This window comes from Meriones unguiculatus (genome assembly GCF_030254825.1).
Source record: "Meriones unguiculatus strain TT.TT164.6M chromosome Y unlocalized genomic scaffold, Bangor_MerUng_6.1 ChrY_unordered_Scaffold_32, whole genome shotgun sequence".
Taxonomy (NCBI): domain Eukaryota; kingdom Metazoa; phylum Chordata; class Mammalia; order Rodentia; family Muridae; genus Meriones; species Meriones unguiculatus.
This window is the reverse complement of record NW_026843711.1, coordinates 6,077,733-6,097,125: the sequence shown is the minus strand read 5'-3', so window position 1 is coordinate 6,097,125 and position 19,393 is coordinate 6,077,733. Positions and strand designations below refer to the sequence as shown.

The following is a 19,393-nucleotide window of genomic DNA, read 5'->3' as shown; positions in this document are numbered from 1 at the left end:
AAGCACCAGCAGTTTGTGGATATCACCCACGGCTAACATTCTTAACAAGCTTAAGTTTTAAGGGATTGTCACTGGGCTGGATTTTCCAGTCAGAAGTGGAGTCCTCTGGAGCGGGTTTGACATGTGATGTGTGGATCCAAGCAGCAATGCCTTCTACCTTCACAGCCGTTGGGGTGGTGAGCAGGATGCAGTAAGGACCTTTCCACCGGGGTTTCAAATTTTGACTATGGTGTTGCCATACATAAACCAAGTCTCCAACTTGGAACTGATGTGGCACCTCTAAGGATCCTGGTGCATATGCACTGCCAACCTTGTTTTAGATTTTTTTTTTTTTAATGAGCTGCAGTCCCTTTAACCTAGACAACAAGTCAGAGTTACCACTAGTTATGTCAAGAGGGTCTCCCAGGAGAGTCAAGGGAGCAGGAACTCCATACAATAGTTTAAAAGGCGTGAGATTCAACAAGGAAGGACTATTCCTGATCCTAAAAAGAGCCAGAGGGAGGAGTACCACCCAGTCACCGCCAGTCTCCATGGTCAATTTAGTAAGGGTCTCTTTTAGAGTTCTATTTATTCTTTCTACCTGTCCTGAACTTTGGGGTCTATATGCACAATGTAATTTCCAATTAGTCCCCAAAAATCTGGCCATCTCCTGACTTACCTGAGCAATGAAGGCCGGCCCATTGTCTGACCTGATTACCTTTGGAACTCCAAACTGGGGAAAAATGTCTTCTAAAATCTTCTTGGCTACAACCAGAGCAGTCTCTTTCTTGGTGAGTAAAGCTTTCACCCATCCTGAGAAGGTATCTACAAATACTAGAAGATATTTATTTCCATACCTGGCCGGCTTGATCTCGGTAAAGTCCACTTCCCAATGCATTCCAGGTCTAGTTTCCCTTAACCATTTTCCCGAGCTTTGGAAATTCTTCCCTATGTTTACCTTTTGGCAAGGGGTACATGTCTGAGTCACTTTTTCGGTTAGAGCAGTGAGGTTTAGTATTCGGTAAGGAGATTGGAGAACAATTTCATTCAATTTCCTTGCCCCTAAATGAGTCCATTGATGCATTTGCACTATTAGTCTCTTAGCATCTTCCTGTGGCAAAATTACCTTACCTTTGGAGTCAATCCATGCTCCCACAGTAGCATGGAATGTCCCTTGTTTTCTCTGTATTTGTTCCATGTCGTCCTCTGAGTATTTTAGCTGTTCCTTCTCTGGCAGTTTAGTAGTTAATATCATTGGAGCAGGACTTCCTCTAGCAGCTGCTTTAGCCTCCTGATCAGCCATGTTATTTCCCTTTGCTGCCTTGGAATTTCCCTTGTAATGTCCTGAGCAGTGAATTATGCTTACCTTGGTGGGCAGTAGTAAGGCATTGAGCAAGGCCAAGATTTTATTTTTAATTTCATTTATTTTTTTTTGTTTCTTTTTTTTTCTTTCAATGCAGTTTATTCAGGAACCTTGAACAATCATCTGACCCTGGGGAAAGCCATCCCACCACTTAAATAGCCTCTGGGTAGCCAACCCAGGCGTGCCACGTGGGCAATAGGTCCACATACATGGAAGCAATCCAGATCCTCAGCCTTAGCCAAATGTGGAATTGTTCGTGACAGAGAGCACTCACCATTGGGAAGGTGGAAGGCGGAAACCAGCTCCATCTTTAAGGCACAGCATTCTGCAGCTCTCTACATTTCCCCCTTTTTGTTTTAGACGCATCAGGCAAGAGTAGAGGTCTGATATTAGAAATAAATTGGGATTTGTACCGATGTTCATTTAGGTGTCATCCACCCAAAGAGCATCAGACCCGTCTGATACCTTTTTCTCAGAGGCGGGACCTGGGATATCAACCCGCATGCAATCAGACATGCTCTTCTCTGGGTCCAAAGCAGCTGACCCTGAGTGCAGTGTTACCAGCTGACGTCAATAGGCCTCTCTTCTGGTAGATGGCCCTGTGCACATGGGCCTTAGCAAAGGCATACCTGCTGTCAGTGTAGATGTTTATCTTTTTGTCTTTCCCCAAAGTTAATGCTTGAGTTAAGGCAATTAGTTCTGCTCATTGAGCAGAGGTGCCTTCAGGCAGCGCTTGGGTTCATATTACCTTGTGTCCATCCACCACCTCTGCTCCCGCTTTTCTTTTTCCATTTTTCAAAAAGCTACTCCCATCTGTGTAATATGTCACCTCTGCATCCGGCAGAGGCTGGTCTTTTAAGTCCTTTCGCCATCCCTGTTCTTCCACCAACACCTGCAAGCAATCATGCTCTGGGGGCTGAATCTCTGGATCTGGTATCAGGGTGGCAGGGTTTAGCCCCGTTGCTGGGGCAAAAGTAATCCTGTCATTATTTTAAAAACAAAGTTTGGTAATGAGTCATGCGAGCATTCGTGAGCCAGTGATCAGGTGGCTGACTGACAACACTCTCAAGGGCATGAGGGGTATAAACAGTAAGATCTCGTCCCAAGGTCAGCTTGTCAGCATCCTTTACCAATGCAGCAACTGTTGCTATTATCCGAAGGCAGGTCGTCCATCCTGCTGCTACTGGATCAATCTTTTGAGATAGATAAGCTACCGGTCTCTTCCAGGGTCCAATCTTTTGAGTTAACACCCCTTTAGCCATCCCCTGGTTCTCGGCCACATAGAGATGAAAAGGTTTAGTGACATCAGGAAGTCCCAAGGCTGGAGCTGACATTAAAGCCTGTTTTATATTATCAAATGCAGCCTGTTTATCTTTTCCCCAGGAAAAAGAGTCATTGCCCTTTGTAAGGGCATACAGAGGGCCTGCCATTTCAGCTAACCCAGGAATCCATAATCAGCAAAACCCCGCTGTACCAAGAAATTCCCTCAGTTGTTTTGTAGTTCGTGGAGGGGGAATATGAAACACAGTCTCTTTTCTAGCCTCCGATAACCATCTTTTTTCTTTCTTTAGTATATACCCCAGGTAACTGGCCTGTTTCCGGCATATCTGGGCCTTTTTTGCTGATGCTCTATAGCCAAGTTCGCCCAATTCTTGTAACAGTTGGCCGGTGGCTTTGAGACAGGTTTTCTGACAATCTGTAGCTAGTAAGATGTCATCCATGTACTGGAGAAGAGTTACCTGAGTATTTGTGGCCCAGAAGTGTGCCAGGTCTAGGTGCAGGGCTTCATCAAAATGGTAGGAGAAATCTTAAATCCTTGGGGAAGTTGTGTCCATGTTAGTTGGCCCGAGACCCCGGAGTCGGGATCTTTCCATTCAAAAGCGAAAATGTCTTGGCTGGCAGGGCTAAGTCGAAGACAAAAAAATGCATCTTTAAGGTCTAGAACAGTATACCAGGCTCTGACAGGGGGAAGGGAGGTCAGCAGGTTATAAGGTTTGGGGACTGTTGGATGTAAGTCCATAACCTGTTTGTTAACTTCCCTCAGGTCTTGTACAGGCCAATAATCTTGCTCCCAGGCTTCCGGACCGACAGTAATGGAGTATTCCAAGCAGATTGACATCTTTTCAAAACCCCTAGGTCAAGGAGTCGCTGTATATGAGGGTGAATCCCATCATGGGCTTCCTTAGACATTGGATACTGCTGTACTGCAACTGGGGCTGCCTGAGGTTTTAGCTCTATCTGGACTGGTGGTTGCTTTCTTGCTTTCCCTAAGCCAGCTGTTTCAGCCCAGGCCTCAGGGTATTTTTTTACCCACCAGTCAATGTCTTTTTCCCCCTCTTTTAAATTTTTAAATAGCCGGTATTCATCTTCCAAGTGAATTGTAAGCACGTGAATAGGATCCCCTCTTTTATCTGTAACCTGTGGGCCTTCTGGGTTAAAATAGATGTGGGTTCCTATTTTGGTCAGGATATCCTGTCCCAGCAATGGGTATGGGCATTCAGGCATGACTAAGAACGATTGGGATACCCAGCCCAATCCGAGGTCTACTGTTCTTCCAGTAGTCCATGTATATTGCTTACATACAGTGGCCCCTTGAACCCATGATTTTTTTTTCTTTCTTAGCCCCTGAGTCTTGCAACAGAACTGAATGCTGAGCGCCAGTATCCACTAGAAAATGGACTGGCTTCCCCTCCACCTTGAGGGTTACCCTGGGTTCAGGGAGGGGAACAGAACTCCGTCCTCCCTAATCGCTGTCATTGTTCAAGGTCAGGACCCTGGTCCCTGTGGCTCGAGAATTCAGCTGCTTGTTCTTCCTTTTGGGGTAAACCCTCCTCCAGTGTCTCGTCTCCTTGCAGTAGGCACACTGGTTCTTAGACAAAGGGCCCATAAGGTTGCCAGGAACTCTCTCCCTTTCAGTATGACTTTCCTGAACTACAGTGGCCAGAATCTTAGTCAATTTTTTATCCTGCCTCTTGTCTCTCTCTCTCTCTTATCTCCTGTTCTTTCTGTTTCCTTTCTTCTTTTTCTTCTTTTGTTTCTTGACTATAGAAGACTTTCTCTGCTACTTGCACTAAATCCTTCAACGACTTATCCTGCAGACCTTCTAATTTCTGAAGTTTTCTACGAATATCCCTAGCTGACTGATCTATGAAAGATACAGCTACTGTTGCCTTGTGCTCATCTGAAGCAGGGTCATAGAGAGTAAACGGGTGGAACGCATCCATCAGCCATTCTAAGTAGGCTGCAGGAGATTCCTCCAGCCCCTGGACCACTTCTCTTACCTTAGTCAAATTGGTGGGTCTTCGAGCAGCCCCACGGAGACATGCCATTAGAGTCTGTTGGTAAACCTTCAAGTGCTGCCTACCCTCTGGTGTATTGTAATCCCAATCAGGACCAGAGAGAAGAAACCCATTATTAATCTTGTCGGGGAGAACTGTAGGCCTCCCATCCACCCCCGGGACATTCTTTCTTGCTTCTAGAAGAACTTGTCCCCTCTCCTCGGTAGTCAGGAGTGTCTGTAAAAGCTGTTGGAAATCATCCCAAGTGGGCTGGTGAGAGAAAAGGACAGATTCAAACAAGTGAGTCAAGGCTTGGGGGTTCCCAGGAAAAGGGGGATTGTGAGCCTTCCAAATGTTGAGATCATCTGTGGAAAAAGGCCAGTACTGAAGGGGGTGTTGCCCATTCCCATCTGAGAATCCATAGGCTCGCAACGGGAGAGCCACCAAGTCTGGCTGAGTTGCTCTATGGATTCGTGTTCCAGCTGCTGGGCCCCGTTCATTCTGAGCAGTGTCAGCTGGTGAGTGCAGGGGACCTCTGGCGGTGTCTGTGGCACTGATGGTGTCTGTGGTGGCAGCGCTGAGGGACTGACAGCTCCTGGTGAGGGACCTGTGAGGGGACTAGGAAAGTGGCATGCTAGCCCCGCCCTAGGCCCTGAGGGAGGACTGACAGCCTCGGGAGACTGACAGGGGAAACGGTCGGAGGTCTGGCAGGAGAACCAGCCAGGGAACTGGCAGGGGTAGGGGCCATGGCTGGCGGGTAAGGGGGCAGGAGGTCAAAAAGGTGGAGGTCTGCTTCTGAAGAAGTGAGCACTTTCTTTTTCTCCTCTTCCTTAATGGCACAAACAGTTGTCGACAGAGTCTCTGTGGGGAGAACAAAGGAGAGCACCCAGGGGGGTGGATGGTGAACAATATCCTCCCAGGTTAGGACATAAGGTACCTGATCAGGATGGCCCCCCTGTGCTTGGAGGGTCTCAGCTTTAACAGCAAGAATCCTGTCAAGGTGAAAGGTGCCCTCTGGTGGCCATCCAACCTCAAAAGCAGGCCATTCCGAGGCTTGCCACTTCACTTTTCTAACTTCCACTGAGAGGTTATGTGCCCTATATTTTACTTCTGAGAAATGGTCAAGGGTGAGGGATAAGGGTGTAGTCACCGTCTGTCCCATAATGAAATCTTCCGTCAGAAAAGTCAGAGAGGCAACAAGAACAGAGACAAAAAGAACCAAACAAGCAATCAGACAAGGACGCCCTTGGGGGTGATACCACAGTGCCCTAATGGAACGGCTCCCCGGCTGGTCCCTACGAAAATCAGACTCAGACAGGAGGAGGACCTTCTATGATCCAACCTCCCAACAAAGGGAACCTGAGGCATCCCTCAGCTTCCTGGCTTTTCGATTATCTGACACGTCCATCAATTGAAATAGCCTAATCAAACAACCAAGACGTTCAGACAGGTGCCTAACCAGAACAAAACCAGAAAAAAACAGAATCTGCAGAAACCTGAAGTCAAACAAAAAAAAAAAAAAAAAAAAAAAAATGACTGACCTGTTTCAACCTGATCTCTGAACCCGGTCTGGTGAGGGTCGCGGAAGGGCCACGTCTGTTTCCTGGGCGATGCACCACATGCAAAACCTGCATTCCCAGTGCAGGGTCCGTACCGCTCCCTCCCCCAAAGAGACTCACAGACTGCGGTTCGATGCAAAAGCAAGAGGCAGTTTATTCCAATCGCGATGGGGGTTGTCCCTTCAAAGCAGGAGAAGACCCTGAGCATACAAAGCACAGAGTTTTTATTCCTAAAAAATCAGGCCTTTACATTGATTAGTCAGCAGAAAAGATAGCAGTTATGCGGCTGGCAGCTGTAGTGGGGAGCTCACAGCTTCAAGGACAGTCCTCCCCTCTTTTCCCATAGCGGGCCTAAATTGCCTGACTTGTTCTTCTTTCTTAGCTGGCCCTTATTCAAGGTCCAGTTGTTTTTCTTTCTAATTTGGGATGGTCCCATTTCTGAGCACCTTGTCCCTTAAAGTTCTAAGTCCTAGATCAGGATCCCCAAGCAGGATCTTACCTGATACAGAGATGACTCCACCTCCCACAAGAGTCCAAAACAACTTCCACTGGGACTGAGGCTGAGTTCAAATTTAAGCCATGGGGCAAAAGCAAGAACTTCACTTCCACATGTATCCTAATGGCCCATGAGGCTTATGTTTGCATAGATGGCCTCAGTGGCAATGGGACCTGCATTTGTGAGGATGGCTTCCAAGGCTCCAAGTGTCAGTTCTGCTCTGAAACTAACAGATACGGACCTTGCAGAGGTGAGTGTGGCATCCACAGGCTCCCCTCATACTGAGAGGGCTAATGGTGTGGTGTGCTGTCTTGTGGATTTTGCTTGTAGTGTGTCATCATGACAGTGTGGGTTTCTTAAGCACTGCTTCTCAGTAGCATGTATCAGACAGGCAGGCACAGGCTGCTGAGTTCTGATTCTATCTGGGATGAAAGAAAAACAGCATTTTTAACAGGTTCTGGGGGCTGTGGTGCTGGCAATCCCATTTAGGAACCCCACTCTGGAAACAAGTTTCTATGCCCATGAAGACATAGTCCACTTCAAGAACTACATCTGCTCTCTTTCAAATAACACTTACCCATCAGCTCTTCCATTTCAGAATTATGACCTCATCCAGGTGATGGTGGCATTGGTGCATGCCTGTGATCTCAGCACTCAGAAGGAAGAGGCAGATGAATCTCTGTGAGGTCAAGGCCAGTCTAGTGTACAGAGTGATTTCCAGGATAGGCAGAGCTCCATAGAAAAACCTCTGTCTTACCCCTCCCATCCCCCTCCCAACAAAAAAATTGAAATCTTGGGTGGATGGGAGCATCCTTGAACTGCAAAATAAAATGTGAAAGCACTAGTAAGCATTTTGTAAATTCACTCCAAGCTATATATGGAAAGCCTCTTTCTCTCTCCCATTCTCTCTCTCTCTCTCTCTCTATATATATATATGTATATATATATATATATATATATCAATATTGCATACTAAAAACATGCCAGCAACTTACTACTGTGACCTCTTAATGGTTTAGCTGTTATTCTAAGAACAGTAACCATACCTCAATAGTATCCATACCATAATACCTATAGAACATTCAGAATATTCCACAGCAGGCATGTTACAAATGCTCTCCTATGCTCTCAGAAAATGTTAGTCTTTAAAGGTTATCATATGTATACTTCATTATACATATTTTTAGATGTCTGTTTAGAAGTTAAAATTGGAACTCTGCTGAGTGAAATGAATCAATGAGGCTTCCTATGGAGTCAAACCAACCAAAAGCTACATTCTTGTCTCTTCTGTGAGTGGCTGTGTGCCCTGAGAAAGACTTTACAGTGTTTCTATATAGAAAGTGAAGAAAATATTGTACAGTTGCCCTGGGCAGCCATGGGGATTGGTTCCAACATTCCTCTGTGCCCCTGAATTCTACAGCTCCTCCAGTGCTCTCTATGGAAAGGCATAGGGTTGGCCTAGGTCCTATTCATATGCTCACACATGAATTCCCTCTCCATGAATTATCATAACAAATACTACATAAACACCACACAAATAATTGCCATACTATGCTTTTTATGCAGTACTGATAAGAAATAAGGTATGTATACATTTAGAATAAACATGGAAAGTTTTTTTTTAATATTTTTGATCTAAGGTTCATGAGCCACAGATACAAAATTCAAGAATATGTCACCATTTGTTCATAACATCAACCTCTGTCCATAACTGGGGGCTTTTAGCACAGAGATCATGTCTGGTAAATAACCAGTAAACAAAGTCACATAAATGCTAACTCCACACACTTGGTACAAGCACATCTCCTCTTTCACAGCATGTTTGGCTAAAAGCCCAGCAGCATGGTGGGGTCAGTGTTGTTCAGTCCTATCTGCTTGTTCTTTTGGACAAGTAAGATTTCTGAGACAAAAACAGGAACTTATTGCACAGCCCAGCAATCTTGGCATTTGTTAGATTTTTTTTTTTTTTGAAACCAGTGTAGGCCACTTCTCATCTTATTTCCTTGTAAGCAGATTTTTTTTGTCCCTACTCAGAGTCTTGTAATGATTCAGTCATGCTGGCTTTTATTGTTTATGTTCACATTTATACTCAGACTGCTATAGCCTTTGTGACCACATTATTTTAATATTACTCTGTTGAAAACAAAGTGAGACATTATATGGAATTCAATTACTATTTAAGAGTAAAAAGAGACCCTCCTTGTTACAGTAAAGGTGAAGCAGTTGTAAGAGACCATGACAAATGAGATTATTCTTTTATAAAGCATATTGTTAGGCAGTTTCTTGATAGGATAACTACATGTGTTCTTCAATAATTGCTCACAGATTGTTTTAGATAATACAGATTTTTTTTCTCCGAAATCATGGTCATAATCTTTTTTTTTTTTTGGTTGTTAGTTTGTATTCAGAAATGAAAATTTATTTGGAATTAATTTTACACAGGGTCATAGTTCTTAAGGAAGTGCACAAAACTGCACTGCATACCAAATCTTTTTTTTTCTTTTTTTAATATTTTTATTTTAATTTTTATTAATTACACTTTATTCACTTTGTGTCCCCACCCATAAACCCCTCCCTCCTCCTCTTCCAATTCCATCTTCCCTCCCCCTTCTCCATGCATGCCCCTCCCCAAGTCCACTGATAGGAGAGGTCCTTCTCTCCTTCCATCTGATACTAATCTATCAGGTCTCATCAGGAGTGGCTGCATAGTCTTCTTCTGTGGCCTGGTAAGGATGTTCCCCCATCAGGGTGAGGTGATCAAAGAGGAGGCCAGCCTATACTGAACATTATGACAAGCACACTGCTGTGCATGTTACAATTCCAGCACACCAAGTGCTAAAGCAAGAGGACTGTTGCCAGTTCTGGGCAGTCTGATGTACAGCAACACATTGTTTCAAAAATCCAAAGGGGGCAGAGGTGGAGAGGTGGTTCAGCCTGGAAGAGCACCTGCTGCTCCTCCAGAGTATCTGGGTTGGCTACCACAGCCATGCCTGCACCCCCAACTATAGATCTAGCAGTGTCTTCTCTCCTCTCATGGTGTGTGGGTTTATATGCCTGGGTGGGTATGCACACATGACTGTTTGTCTCTGTGCCTGCGTATGTCTGTGTGTCTATTGTGTCTGTGAGCACACGTGCCCATGTGTGCACAAACTCAAGCATGTGTCTGTGTCTGTGTCTGTGTCTGTGCAAGCACGTGTGCATGTCTGTATTTGTGTATGTCCATGTGTGTAATATGTCTATGTGTGTTTGTATCTGTGTGTGTACTTGCATACATGTGTGCACACATGTGTGTTTATGTGTGTCTGTATCTATGTATCTATGTTTATATGTCTATGTGTATACCTGTTTGTGTCTTTCTGTGTACCTGTGTTCATGTGTGTAGGTAGGCATGTCATGTGTGTACATGTTTATCTGTGTTTGCATGTGTGTGGGTGTGTTTGTGTGTGTGTATGTGGCCCACTAATGATTCAATAGGTACACAGTCACTGTGGGCTTGGAAAATGCAATTGGGGTCAAGGCCCTGCATGGAAACTGAAAAGAAACTGGGTGGTTTTCCTCAAATCCCTGGACCTCTGCCTTAAAAAAAATCAAAAAGGAAACAAGGAAGGAAGGAGGGAGGGAATGAGGGATGAAATGAGGAAGGAGGGAGAAGGTAAAAAGGAAGGGAAAGACATAGACAGGGAGAGAGGGAAGGAAGTAAGGGTTATCTGTCCTGCCACTGTGATGAAATACCCTGAGGAAGTAAATTGAAACACAAGAAGGTTGTTCAAATAGTTTCAAGAGACAGCACACTATGGGAGGAACATAACAGTGGGAGCTTAAGGAGCTGGTCACATGACATCTACAGTTGGAAAATGGAGGGGGAGAACAAGTGTGCTCAGGTTGTTTCTCTTCATTCAGTCCTGAAGTAGAGGTTGTAAACAGTGTTGCTGGTGTGCACAGAGGAGGCCCTTTGAACCTCAGTTAGCTTAATCTACATGACCCCTCTCAGGTGTGCCAGAGGCTTCCATCTTAGGTGAATCAGTGTCTGGTTAATCTGGCAGTCCGTGTTAACCACCCCAAAAGAAAAGCAATGAAATTCCCATGCTTTGAAGGCTCCTTTATCTATGAAAGCTGTCAATAGAGGCTCCTCTGTAAAAGCCATCTTAGGACAAGTTGAAAGATGAAGAACTGCCACTCATTTTCTGAACAGTATGCCAAGTACTGCAGCCTTAGGGAGCAGAAAATTTCCTAGGAGCTTTCTATCCTATAATTTGAAGACCAGAACCACCTCAAACACCCTGGAGGAAACAGAGGATGTCTGGAATCCAGACTCTGTTCTGGCATCATTTTCTTAAGTTTATTTGCATAGTTTATATGCTTTTTTTTTGGGCATAGCAGGCTGGATGTGGGCAAGGATTTGGTTTCTTTCCTGTTCTTACAGGAAATATCATTGATGGGGAAAATGTCCTCCAGAACTCTTACATCACCCACAGTGGGCTGTCTGCATGTCTGCATGACCTCAGCTTGGAGGCCTGAGCTGGAACAAATCAAACTTAGACACTTCCTCTAGGAAACTAATTCCTAGAGAGACTATGGTTTTCTTAAGCTCACATTGCTGAAGCTTCAGAAGGACCTGGATGGATGCAAGCCAAGTGATATCACCCAAGATACTGATCTAACCAACAAACGAGTGAACAAGGAATAAATTATCAAATGGCCCACATTAAATAGAAAAAGTATTGGGTAGGATATTTCAAAAGAGTGAAACTTTCATCTCAGAGGAGGTACAGCTGAGTGTGGTCACAGGCATGTGTTTAGTGTGTGTGTGTATGTGTGTGTGTGTAGTGGGAGTTGGTATGTGACAGACCAGAGAAGGAAAGAGATGTCTCACCTGATTAACACATTGTCTATTTTCATACATATTCTACACACAGTTTTGTCTTAAACTAGCATAAATACAAGGTTATAAACACTCAAATTCTGGTCCAGTAATAGCAGGCCAGTTGCCACCACTGCCCCTGAAGGTGCTAGGAGTCATTCCAAGCTCACTACAAGAATTAAGCCTGTTTTTCTAAGGAGACAGTGTCCCAGCTGGGAAGAAACTCAGGTGAGCCACACAATGGGTAAGGTCAGGCTCAGATTCCCACCCAGCCCTGACTTCCAGCCCAAAAATATTGCTTGCAAACCCAGGCTTTCTGCACAAAACTAAATGCTAATCACTTCTGGCTCCTCTTTGGCTGGCTACATGTGCCTGCATGGTGGGTGTCAGGCATCTCCGGCTGATTCTGTGCTTTTTCTCCTTCACAAGTGTGTCTGTAATGAGAGCTACTGAAGAGATGGGACTCTCTGTTCTAAGAAGGACCCTGGCATGCAATCAACCTCCAGAGGAGGCTTCGGTCACAATGTGAGTGTTATGTAGCCAGGTGTCCTGGGCTTCCTTTTGTATCATTCTTACTTTTTTTGTAAGTAGGTGCAGCAAGAAGCCACCAATCGAAGCCTCTCCATGGCAATGAAAGCAGATAGGTAAGGGAAAAAATAACCTGCCATAGTGCCTTGGACAGCAGAAGAAAATGACAACTGCAAAAGCTCGTTGGGTTTTATATGGATAGGTGATGATGGTGGAGGAGATAGCAGGTGGTTTGCCTGGCATTCTTTGAGACAGACACGGTGCTGACAGTTGAAGGCAGAGGAGTACATCCAGCAGTGAAGGACTTTGGAGAAATGCTGTAGGTGTCTGTTTCCTAGAAATCCCAGCCCAGGTTGGTACAGAGCCGTGAGAACAGAGCCATAATGCTACATTGCCATCAGCACTAACATCCTGGTCTGTTTTGTGACCTAAGACATTTTAAAGAAATCCTAGAGGAAGAGACACCCCAAAAGGCAGTGCCTGATGATGCTTCATAGGCACAAAGCACATAAGTTTGAACTTGAATATGTATTTTTGAATTAGAATTTTTGAAATAACATACAAAGTAATGGGGTTTGGCTTGTTTTTCTTCTTCCCCCAATTTCCTCCCATCACCTTGCCCTCCTACCTTGGTCCTCTCACTGTCCTCACTGGCCCTAATCTGCCTTCCTGTCACAGATATTCCATTAGCTTCATCTCTCCACTCCTTCCACAATAGAAATAATGCATGGGAGTAGAAGAAGAACATGAAGGTAGAGGAAGGGGAAGGCAGATGGGAAGAACAGGCCATGAGAGCAGAGGACTGAATTTGACCAAAGTTTAGTATAGATGTGTATGAAATGTCATGATGAAATATGTTAGTTTATACAACTGATCCCTCTGCACACACATATGTACACACACACACACACACACATACACACAAATTATGATCTCAGATCCATATATAAGAGAAAACATGTGGCATTTGTCTTTGAAAACTTTGCACTTGAAGAAGGCTATCTGGTAGGTGTGCACTGTGTCTTCCCTAATTCAGATCTGTGGGCTCTGGGAAGATTAAGTGTGTAGAATAATAACCCTTACTTCAGGCTCTGTAACTAACATGGATTCTAGTGTAGGTGATATCCTTTATTCCTTTCATCAGTCCAATGAGGGTGACATGTTAGCCTTGCTGTACTAAAGAGAAAGCTGTCTCAGGGGAATTAAGTAACTTGTCTATGGCTGGGGATGGTGATAATCACCTTGAATCCCAAGCACTGGGGTGGCAAAGGCAGAGGCAGAGGTAGAGGCAGAGGCAGAGGCAGAGGCAGAGGCAGAGGCAGAGGCAGAGGCAGAGGCAGAGGCAGAGGCAGAGGCAGAGGCAGTGGCAGAGGCAGAGGCAGAGGCAGAGGCAGAGGCAGAGGCAGAGGCAGAGGCAGAGGCAGAGGCAGAGGCAGAGGCAGAGGCAGAGGCAGAGGCAGAGGCAGATCTCTGTGAGTTCCAGGCCAGCTTGGTCTACAGAGCAAGTCCAGGATAGCCAAGTCTACACAGAGAAACCCTGTCTCAAAAAAAAAAAAAAAAAAGAGAAAGAAAGAAACTTGCCTACATTTTGTTTTTGTTAGTACAACCAGACCAGCCATTATTTTCACTAGTATCTCTCGAATATTGCTAGCACCACCTGACATCACCACTTTCAATCATTACCCACAGTTGAGCAGTTGGTTGGCTTGCTTCCCCTGGCACTAACCAGGTGCATGTGGCCAGAGTGGTTTGAAGCAAATCATGTCAATTTTCTCAGGCTTAACCCCTTTCAGAGACTTCCCTGGGCCTGGGGATGAAATCTAGACTCAACTTCAGGCCCTGTCTACCAGATTTCCTGGTAACTGGGTCCTACCCACTGCAGAGCACCACAACTCAACCACTTCTGGTCTTTTCCTAGGGTCCTTCAGCCTCATATGTATGGCTACCTTTCTTGTTGTTGTAACAAACACTTACAAAAACAATTCAGGAACAAAGTGGGTGTTTTAGCTCTCAGTTCTGGAGTGTGATCTTTGGTGAGGCCTGGCCCCAGAAATCCAGGGAGCTAGTCATATGGCATCCTCGGTTAAAAAGCAGAGACACGTGTTGGAGCTCAGTTCTTTCCTCCTGTTCACTATGTCCAGGATTTCAACCCGTGACATGGTACCACCCACATTTAGGGTAGATCTTCTCACCTCAATTGCCCTATTCTAGAAACTCCCTGGCAGTCATGCCAAGAGGTCCATTTCCTATGTGACTCTAGATGCTGTCAAGTTGACAATATAACCATCACTCTCTCCAATCAAGAGTAGTTGTATAGCTTAGAGGATCTTGGACACCAATATCATGGAGCCTGAGATTCCTGCTTCTCTTTATAGTTGTGGGGACACCTCTTTCCCCAAAGATAAATAAAAATACTCATAATGCTTGCTTGCAGAGCAGTGGTTTTCAACCTTTGGTTCGCAAGCAACCCATTTGGGGTTCAAATGACCTTTTCATAGGGGTCACATATCAGATATCCTGAATAGCAAATATTTACATTAGGATCCATAACAGCAGCAAAATTATAGTTATAAAGTGTAAAATGAAACAAAACAACAACAACAAAAAACCCCAACTTTACGTTTGGGTGATTACCACAACATGAAGTACTGTATTAAAGGGTCACAGCATCATGAAGGTTGAGAACCCCTGCTCCTAAGGACCCTTTACCTCTTTAAATCAATAAAAGCAATCTCTGGCTGAGTCAATAACAGAGCAATGTGAATGCTGTAGCCCTTATCTGACACGTGCCAAGCAGTCCTGCTCTCAGAATCACCCTGTTGTTTTATTATGTTCATGTGGAAAAGCATTTCCATCATGTTCATTGTATTCCACATGCAAATATGTGTTTCTAGAATATTCTTCCAGATCCCTTCCAGCTTTGAGGACCCTAGGCAGCTGGACTGCTGTTTCAAAGGTCTTGCTTTTATGCTTCCTCCTACAGGCAGAATGCAAACATACTGCCACAGGGACACAAAGCTGTGTGTGTCACTGGGGCTGGACAGGGAACAGAAGAGACTGTGTGGAGATCAACAGCTGCCTGCTGCCCAGTGACAGTGTCTTCCAAGACAATGTTACCTGTTTCTATGTAGGCCCTGGGCAGGTAGATAACTTGGGAAAGAAAAAAAAAAAAAGAGGAAATTGATTCCATTTATTTTTTTTAATTTTTATTTTTTTAATCAGTTACATTTTATTAACTCTGTATCCCAGCTGTATCCCGCTCCCTCATTCCCTCCCACTCCCACCCTCCCTCCCTCCTCTCCACCCTGCCCCTTTCCAAGTCCACTGATAGGGGGTGACCTCCTCCCCATTCATCTGATCCTGTTTTATAAGGTATCTTCAGGACTGGCTGCAAAGTCCTCCTCTGTGGCCTAACAAGACTGCTCCTCCCTTGGGGGGTGGGGAGGTCAAAGAGCCAGCCATTGAGTTCCTCTTAGAAATAGTCCTTGTTCCCCTTACTATGGGCCATTTATTTTTTTAATCATAATCACAGAAGTACTTTGGTTCAAAGAACTTTGCCCTCAGTTGTGGTAGGGAGGATGGGTTAATTATAATGAGTCAGTGACTTCAGTGTCATTGTGATGCCTCCATACAGAAAAGAAACTGAGGCACTGAGATGTTAGCAATGTGCCCTGTGGCACAGAAAATCAACCAGTGACACTATGATTCACACAGAGTCAGAATTCAGAGAAGCTCAGTCATTCCACCAACCTCCATGGATCACACACAAATATCTAAAATTGTTACTCAATTTTCAGTGGCTTCAATTCATGAAAAGAGGCTGCTGTCTGGAAATTAGCTAGTTACAGAGGAGGAGATACAACTACATTACGATTGCGCCTACTCCATTCCAGCTGGCTTCTCCTCTCCCCCAAAAGAGTCCATTATGCTCCATCAGGCCAACAAAACATAAGGCATGGAAGGTAAGGACCAGGAAATTCTCCTTCATATACATTATTTTGAATGATGACACAAATTCTCACACTTGTTTTTTAAAGCTGGACTTGTTAAACCTTCAGATTATTTTGTTAAGAAAGGTATATTCCCTGTGAGTTTGGGCACAGTATAAGGCCTAATCTTGCTTCCGGTGATGGAGGTAGGCTTTCTTTCACAAGCCTTCTGCCTTAGAGAGCACATTCCCTTGCATGTGCTAGGAACTGAGGCAGCATGTGCTTGAATGGCCCTTGGTGAGACCTTGAGGCCAGATCATGCTTCTCCTTTGCTCAAGGATAGAAATCACCCAACAACTGAAGGTCTGGCCCACTTAAGGTGCTAGAGAAGGATATCTCTGGGTGCATCAAAAGCTGTCCTTTCTTTTCCCTCTTCCCAACTCCAGGAACAAGGGACTGAGCCTCTCTCCTATAGATGCAGAAAAGGGCTAACACTTGTGAGGCAGTAGGTGACTGGCTAGCCTTCAGAGTACTGTGACTCCTTGGGATCTTCTTGCAAGCATTTCTAGTTATATCCCTTTGGATGGCTAAAGGGTTGTGAAGGTGATTAAAAGAAAGTGGGTAAGGAAATGGGAGTGTGCAGCCAAGAACATGCAGGATACCACCCAGGCAACTTCCCTCTCCAAACCCAGCCCAAGCAAACTTCCAGCTCCATCCTGGTCAAGGTCTGTTCATACAGTGCTGAAGGATCACTGTGCTAAAATATCTCAGTAACTTACACTACATCTTAGTTCTGTTCTACTGATGTTAAGAGACACATTTACTAAGGCATCTTACAAAAGAAAGCATTTAACTGGGGATCATCATACATTTTCAGCAGGTGATTTCATGACCCTCATGGTGAAGAGCATGACAACAGGCCAACAGGAGTGCTGTTGGAAGACTAGCTCAGACCTTATATTTATCTACAGTTTGGAAGCAGAAAGATAGGCAGGCAGGAAGTCTAGGCCTGGTGTGGGATCTTGAAATCCCAAAGCCCACCCCCAGTGACACACATCCTTAAACAAAGTAACAGTTGTCCCAATAAGTCCATACCTGCTAAGCCTTCTCCAAAGAGTTCCATCAAATAGGAACCAAGCATTCAGATATTTGAGCCTATGGGGACTGTTCTCATTCCATACCACCACAGGCCACAATGGGTATTTCTTAGGCTGTGAGGACTGGGTTGGGGAAAGTATGAGCACATAATTGGGTCACTGGGAAGTCTTTTGGTTATAACAGAAATTCTAATCACATGCACATTCCTGGTAAGAATGAAAAATGGCATGGCCATGAAAAATTGAATAGCATTTCTCCAGGATATTAAACAAGGAATTACCATATGATCCAGTAATTCAGCTGCCCCAAAATGTTTTAAAGCAGGGACTTCAAGGTATATTTGTATAACCACAATGCTAAGAACATTATTCACACTAATAAAAAATGGAAGCTACACGTAAGTCTCAGTCAGCCTGAGGAAGGAATCTCTAACACACACTACAACACAAATGAACTTGAAGAGTTCCTAAGTCAAGTAGCAGTCTTGGGGGAGAAAGGACAGATATCACTGATTCCTCTTACAGGATATATATCCTGCTCATTGGTGTTTTGCCTACATCTATGTCTAAGGGTGTTAGAAACTCTGAAAATGGAGTTATAGACTGGTGTGAGCTCTTCTGTGGGTGCTGGGGGTTAAACTGAGCTCCTCTGAAAGGGCAGCCAATGATCTCAATCATTGAGCCACCTCTCCAGCCCTTTAAATAAACTCTCTAGAGGAGTCAAATTCATAAAGACAGCGACTGAAAATGCAAGACAGGGCCTAGTATGCAAGATGGAGTTGCTGATGAGCAGGTAGTTCTAGTTTGTGGTGATGGGAAAGGTTCTGGAGCCACATCAGTGATGGAAGAGCAATTGGGATGTGGTTAATGCCACTGAACTGCTTATTGAAAAATCGGAACAATTGTAAGCTTCTCAGATACTATTTACCACAGTTTTTAAGAAGATGCTAGGGGAAACAAAGGTCTAAGAGCAAAGGAAGCATCTGGGGCTCACACAACTATGACAACTACAGGCAGATGTTGATGTGGGAGCAATCAGGGATAGGAAGTCCGCACAAAGGATGTCTGTCTGGCCCCATGTTCTGCCCAGTCTTATGGGTAAGGGATGCCCTCCAGCAGCTCCAGCCTTACCCCTGCTCTCATTGAGGCACAGTGTAGTATAACTGTGACCATTCCTACCAGAACCCAGGATTCATTTTTTCTTGTTGGCTCAAACTGAATACTTTCCCAGCCCTCCTCATTCCCATCAGGCCATGGGACAGCCCATAATTGCAGAAATCCAACCCTGGTGGCCAGGATATGTGCAGGCAGGGACAATTTCATTCTTAACCTCTATTCTGGGAACCTGAGGTGAGGAAATAACCATGTCTTGTTATTATAAACCACAAGAGGGAATAGTGCTGTCCCCAAAGCCAAATGGGGTACTGTTTTTAGAGAGAGAAGAGATGTTTACATTATCATTCACACAATTGCTCTTCTTGGGAACCACTGAGCTGAGTTTTGGGGATAATTAGTTAATAGGGCTCAGGGACACAAGTCACCCTGAGAAACCATGTCATGTAAGGTGACAGATCCACATAAGTTGGAAAGTGATAAACACTTTCCACCTGGACAGAATGATCACACAATATGTCTGCCTTTTCACACCATCTAGTGCTGGGAGCCAAAGCTATCTACTGAAGCCAAAGTCAAACAGTGAGCCCAAGCTATCTAATGGAGACAAAGCTATTTACTGAAGCCAAAGCCAAGTAGTGAGCAAAGGTCATTTAGTGGAGACCTAAAGCTATTTAGTGAAAGAGTTCCCTAAGACCCTAAATCATGAGTGATAGATTTGTGAGGACATCTGTCTGTTAGTTTTAGAGCATCTGTGAGATAGCTTAAAAAAATATCCTTGCGGTATCTTGTAGGTGCAATATTTAACCTATGAAAGCACTCTTCCTATCTACAGCAGCAGTAAATTAACCTTCCCCCCTTTCCTGCCCCCTCCCTATATAATTGGGTCAGGGCAATCTATTGGCTGCTGTCTGAGTTTCCACTCTGATCAGACAGCAGTGCCTGCTTATGTATCTAGTGAAAATGAGCTTGCCAGTGAGGCCCCAGGAGTCGAAGCAAGTGGGAGCCCAACCCACACTCATGCCTCACTGGGCACTTAGTAAATGATTGCACCTTGGGACATTTGTGTTACTAGGCTGCAGCTGAGAAAAGAATAAGAAAAAATGTTATAGTGCCAATATTCATTTTCTAGGGATTAGCATAATGAAAGTACCACTGAGTGGGTGGCAGAGAACAAACATTGTCTCGTG

At 44.6% G+C, this 19,393-nt stretch overlaps 1 protein-coding gene and 1 pseudogene across 1 annotated transcript in view; one reads left to right on the top strand and one right to left on the bottom strand.

The window, feature by feature from the left end:
* LOC110541286 (stabilin-2-like) overlaps positions 1–3,458 on the top strand; it is a 67,889-nt pseudogene extending 64,431 nt beyond the window's left edge.
* Positions 1–19,393, bottom strand: part of LOC110544316 (activity-dependent neuroprotector homeobox protein 2-like) — a 219,711-nt gene that overhangs the window by 68,925 nt on the left and 131,393 nt on the right. Inside the window, 1 exon segment of the mRNA XM_060376838.1 lies at positions 5,702–5,717. Within this exon segment, the coding sequence (XP_060232821.1) occupies positions 5,702–5,717 (16 nt within the window).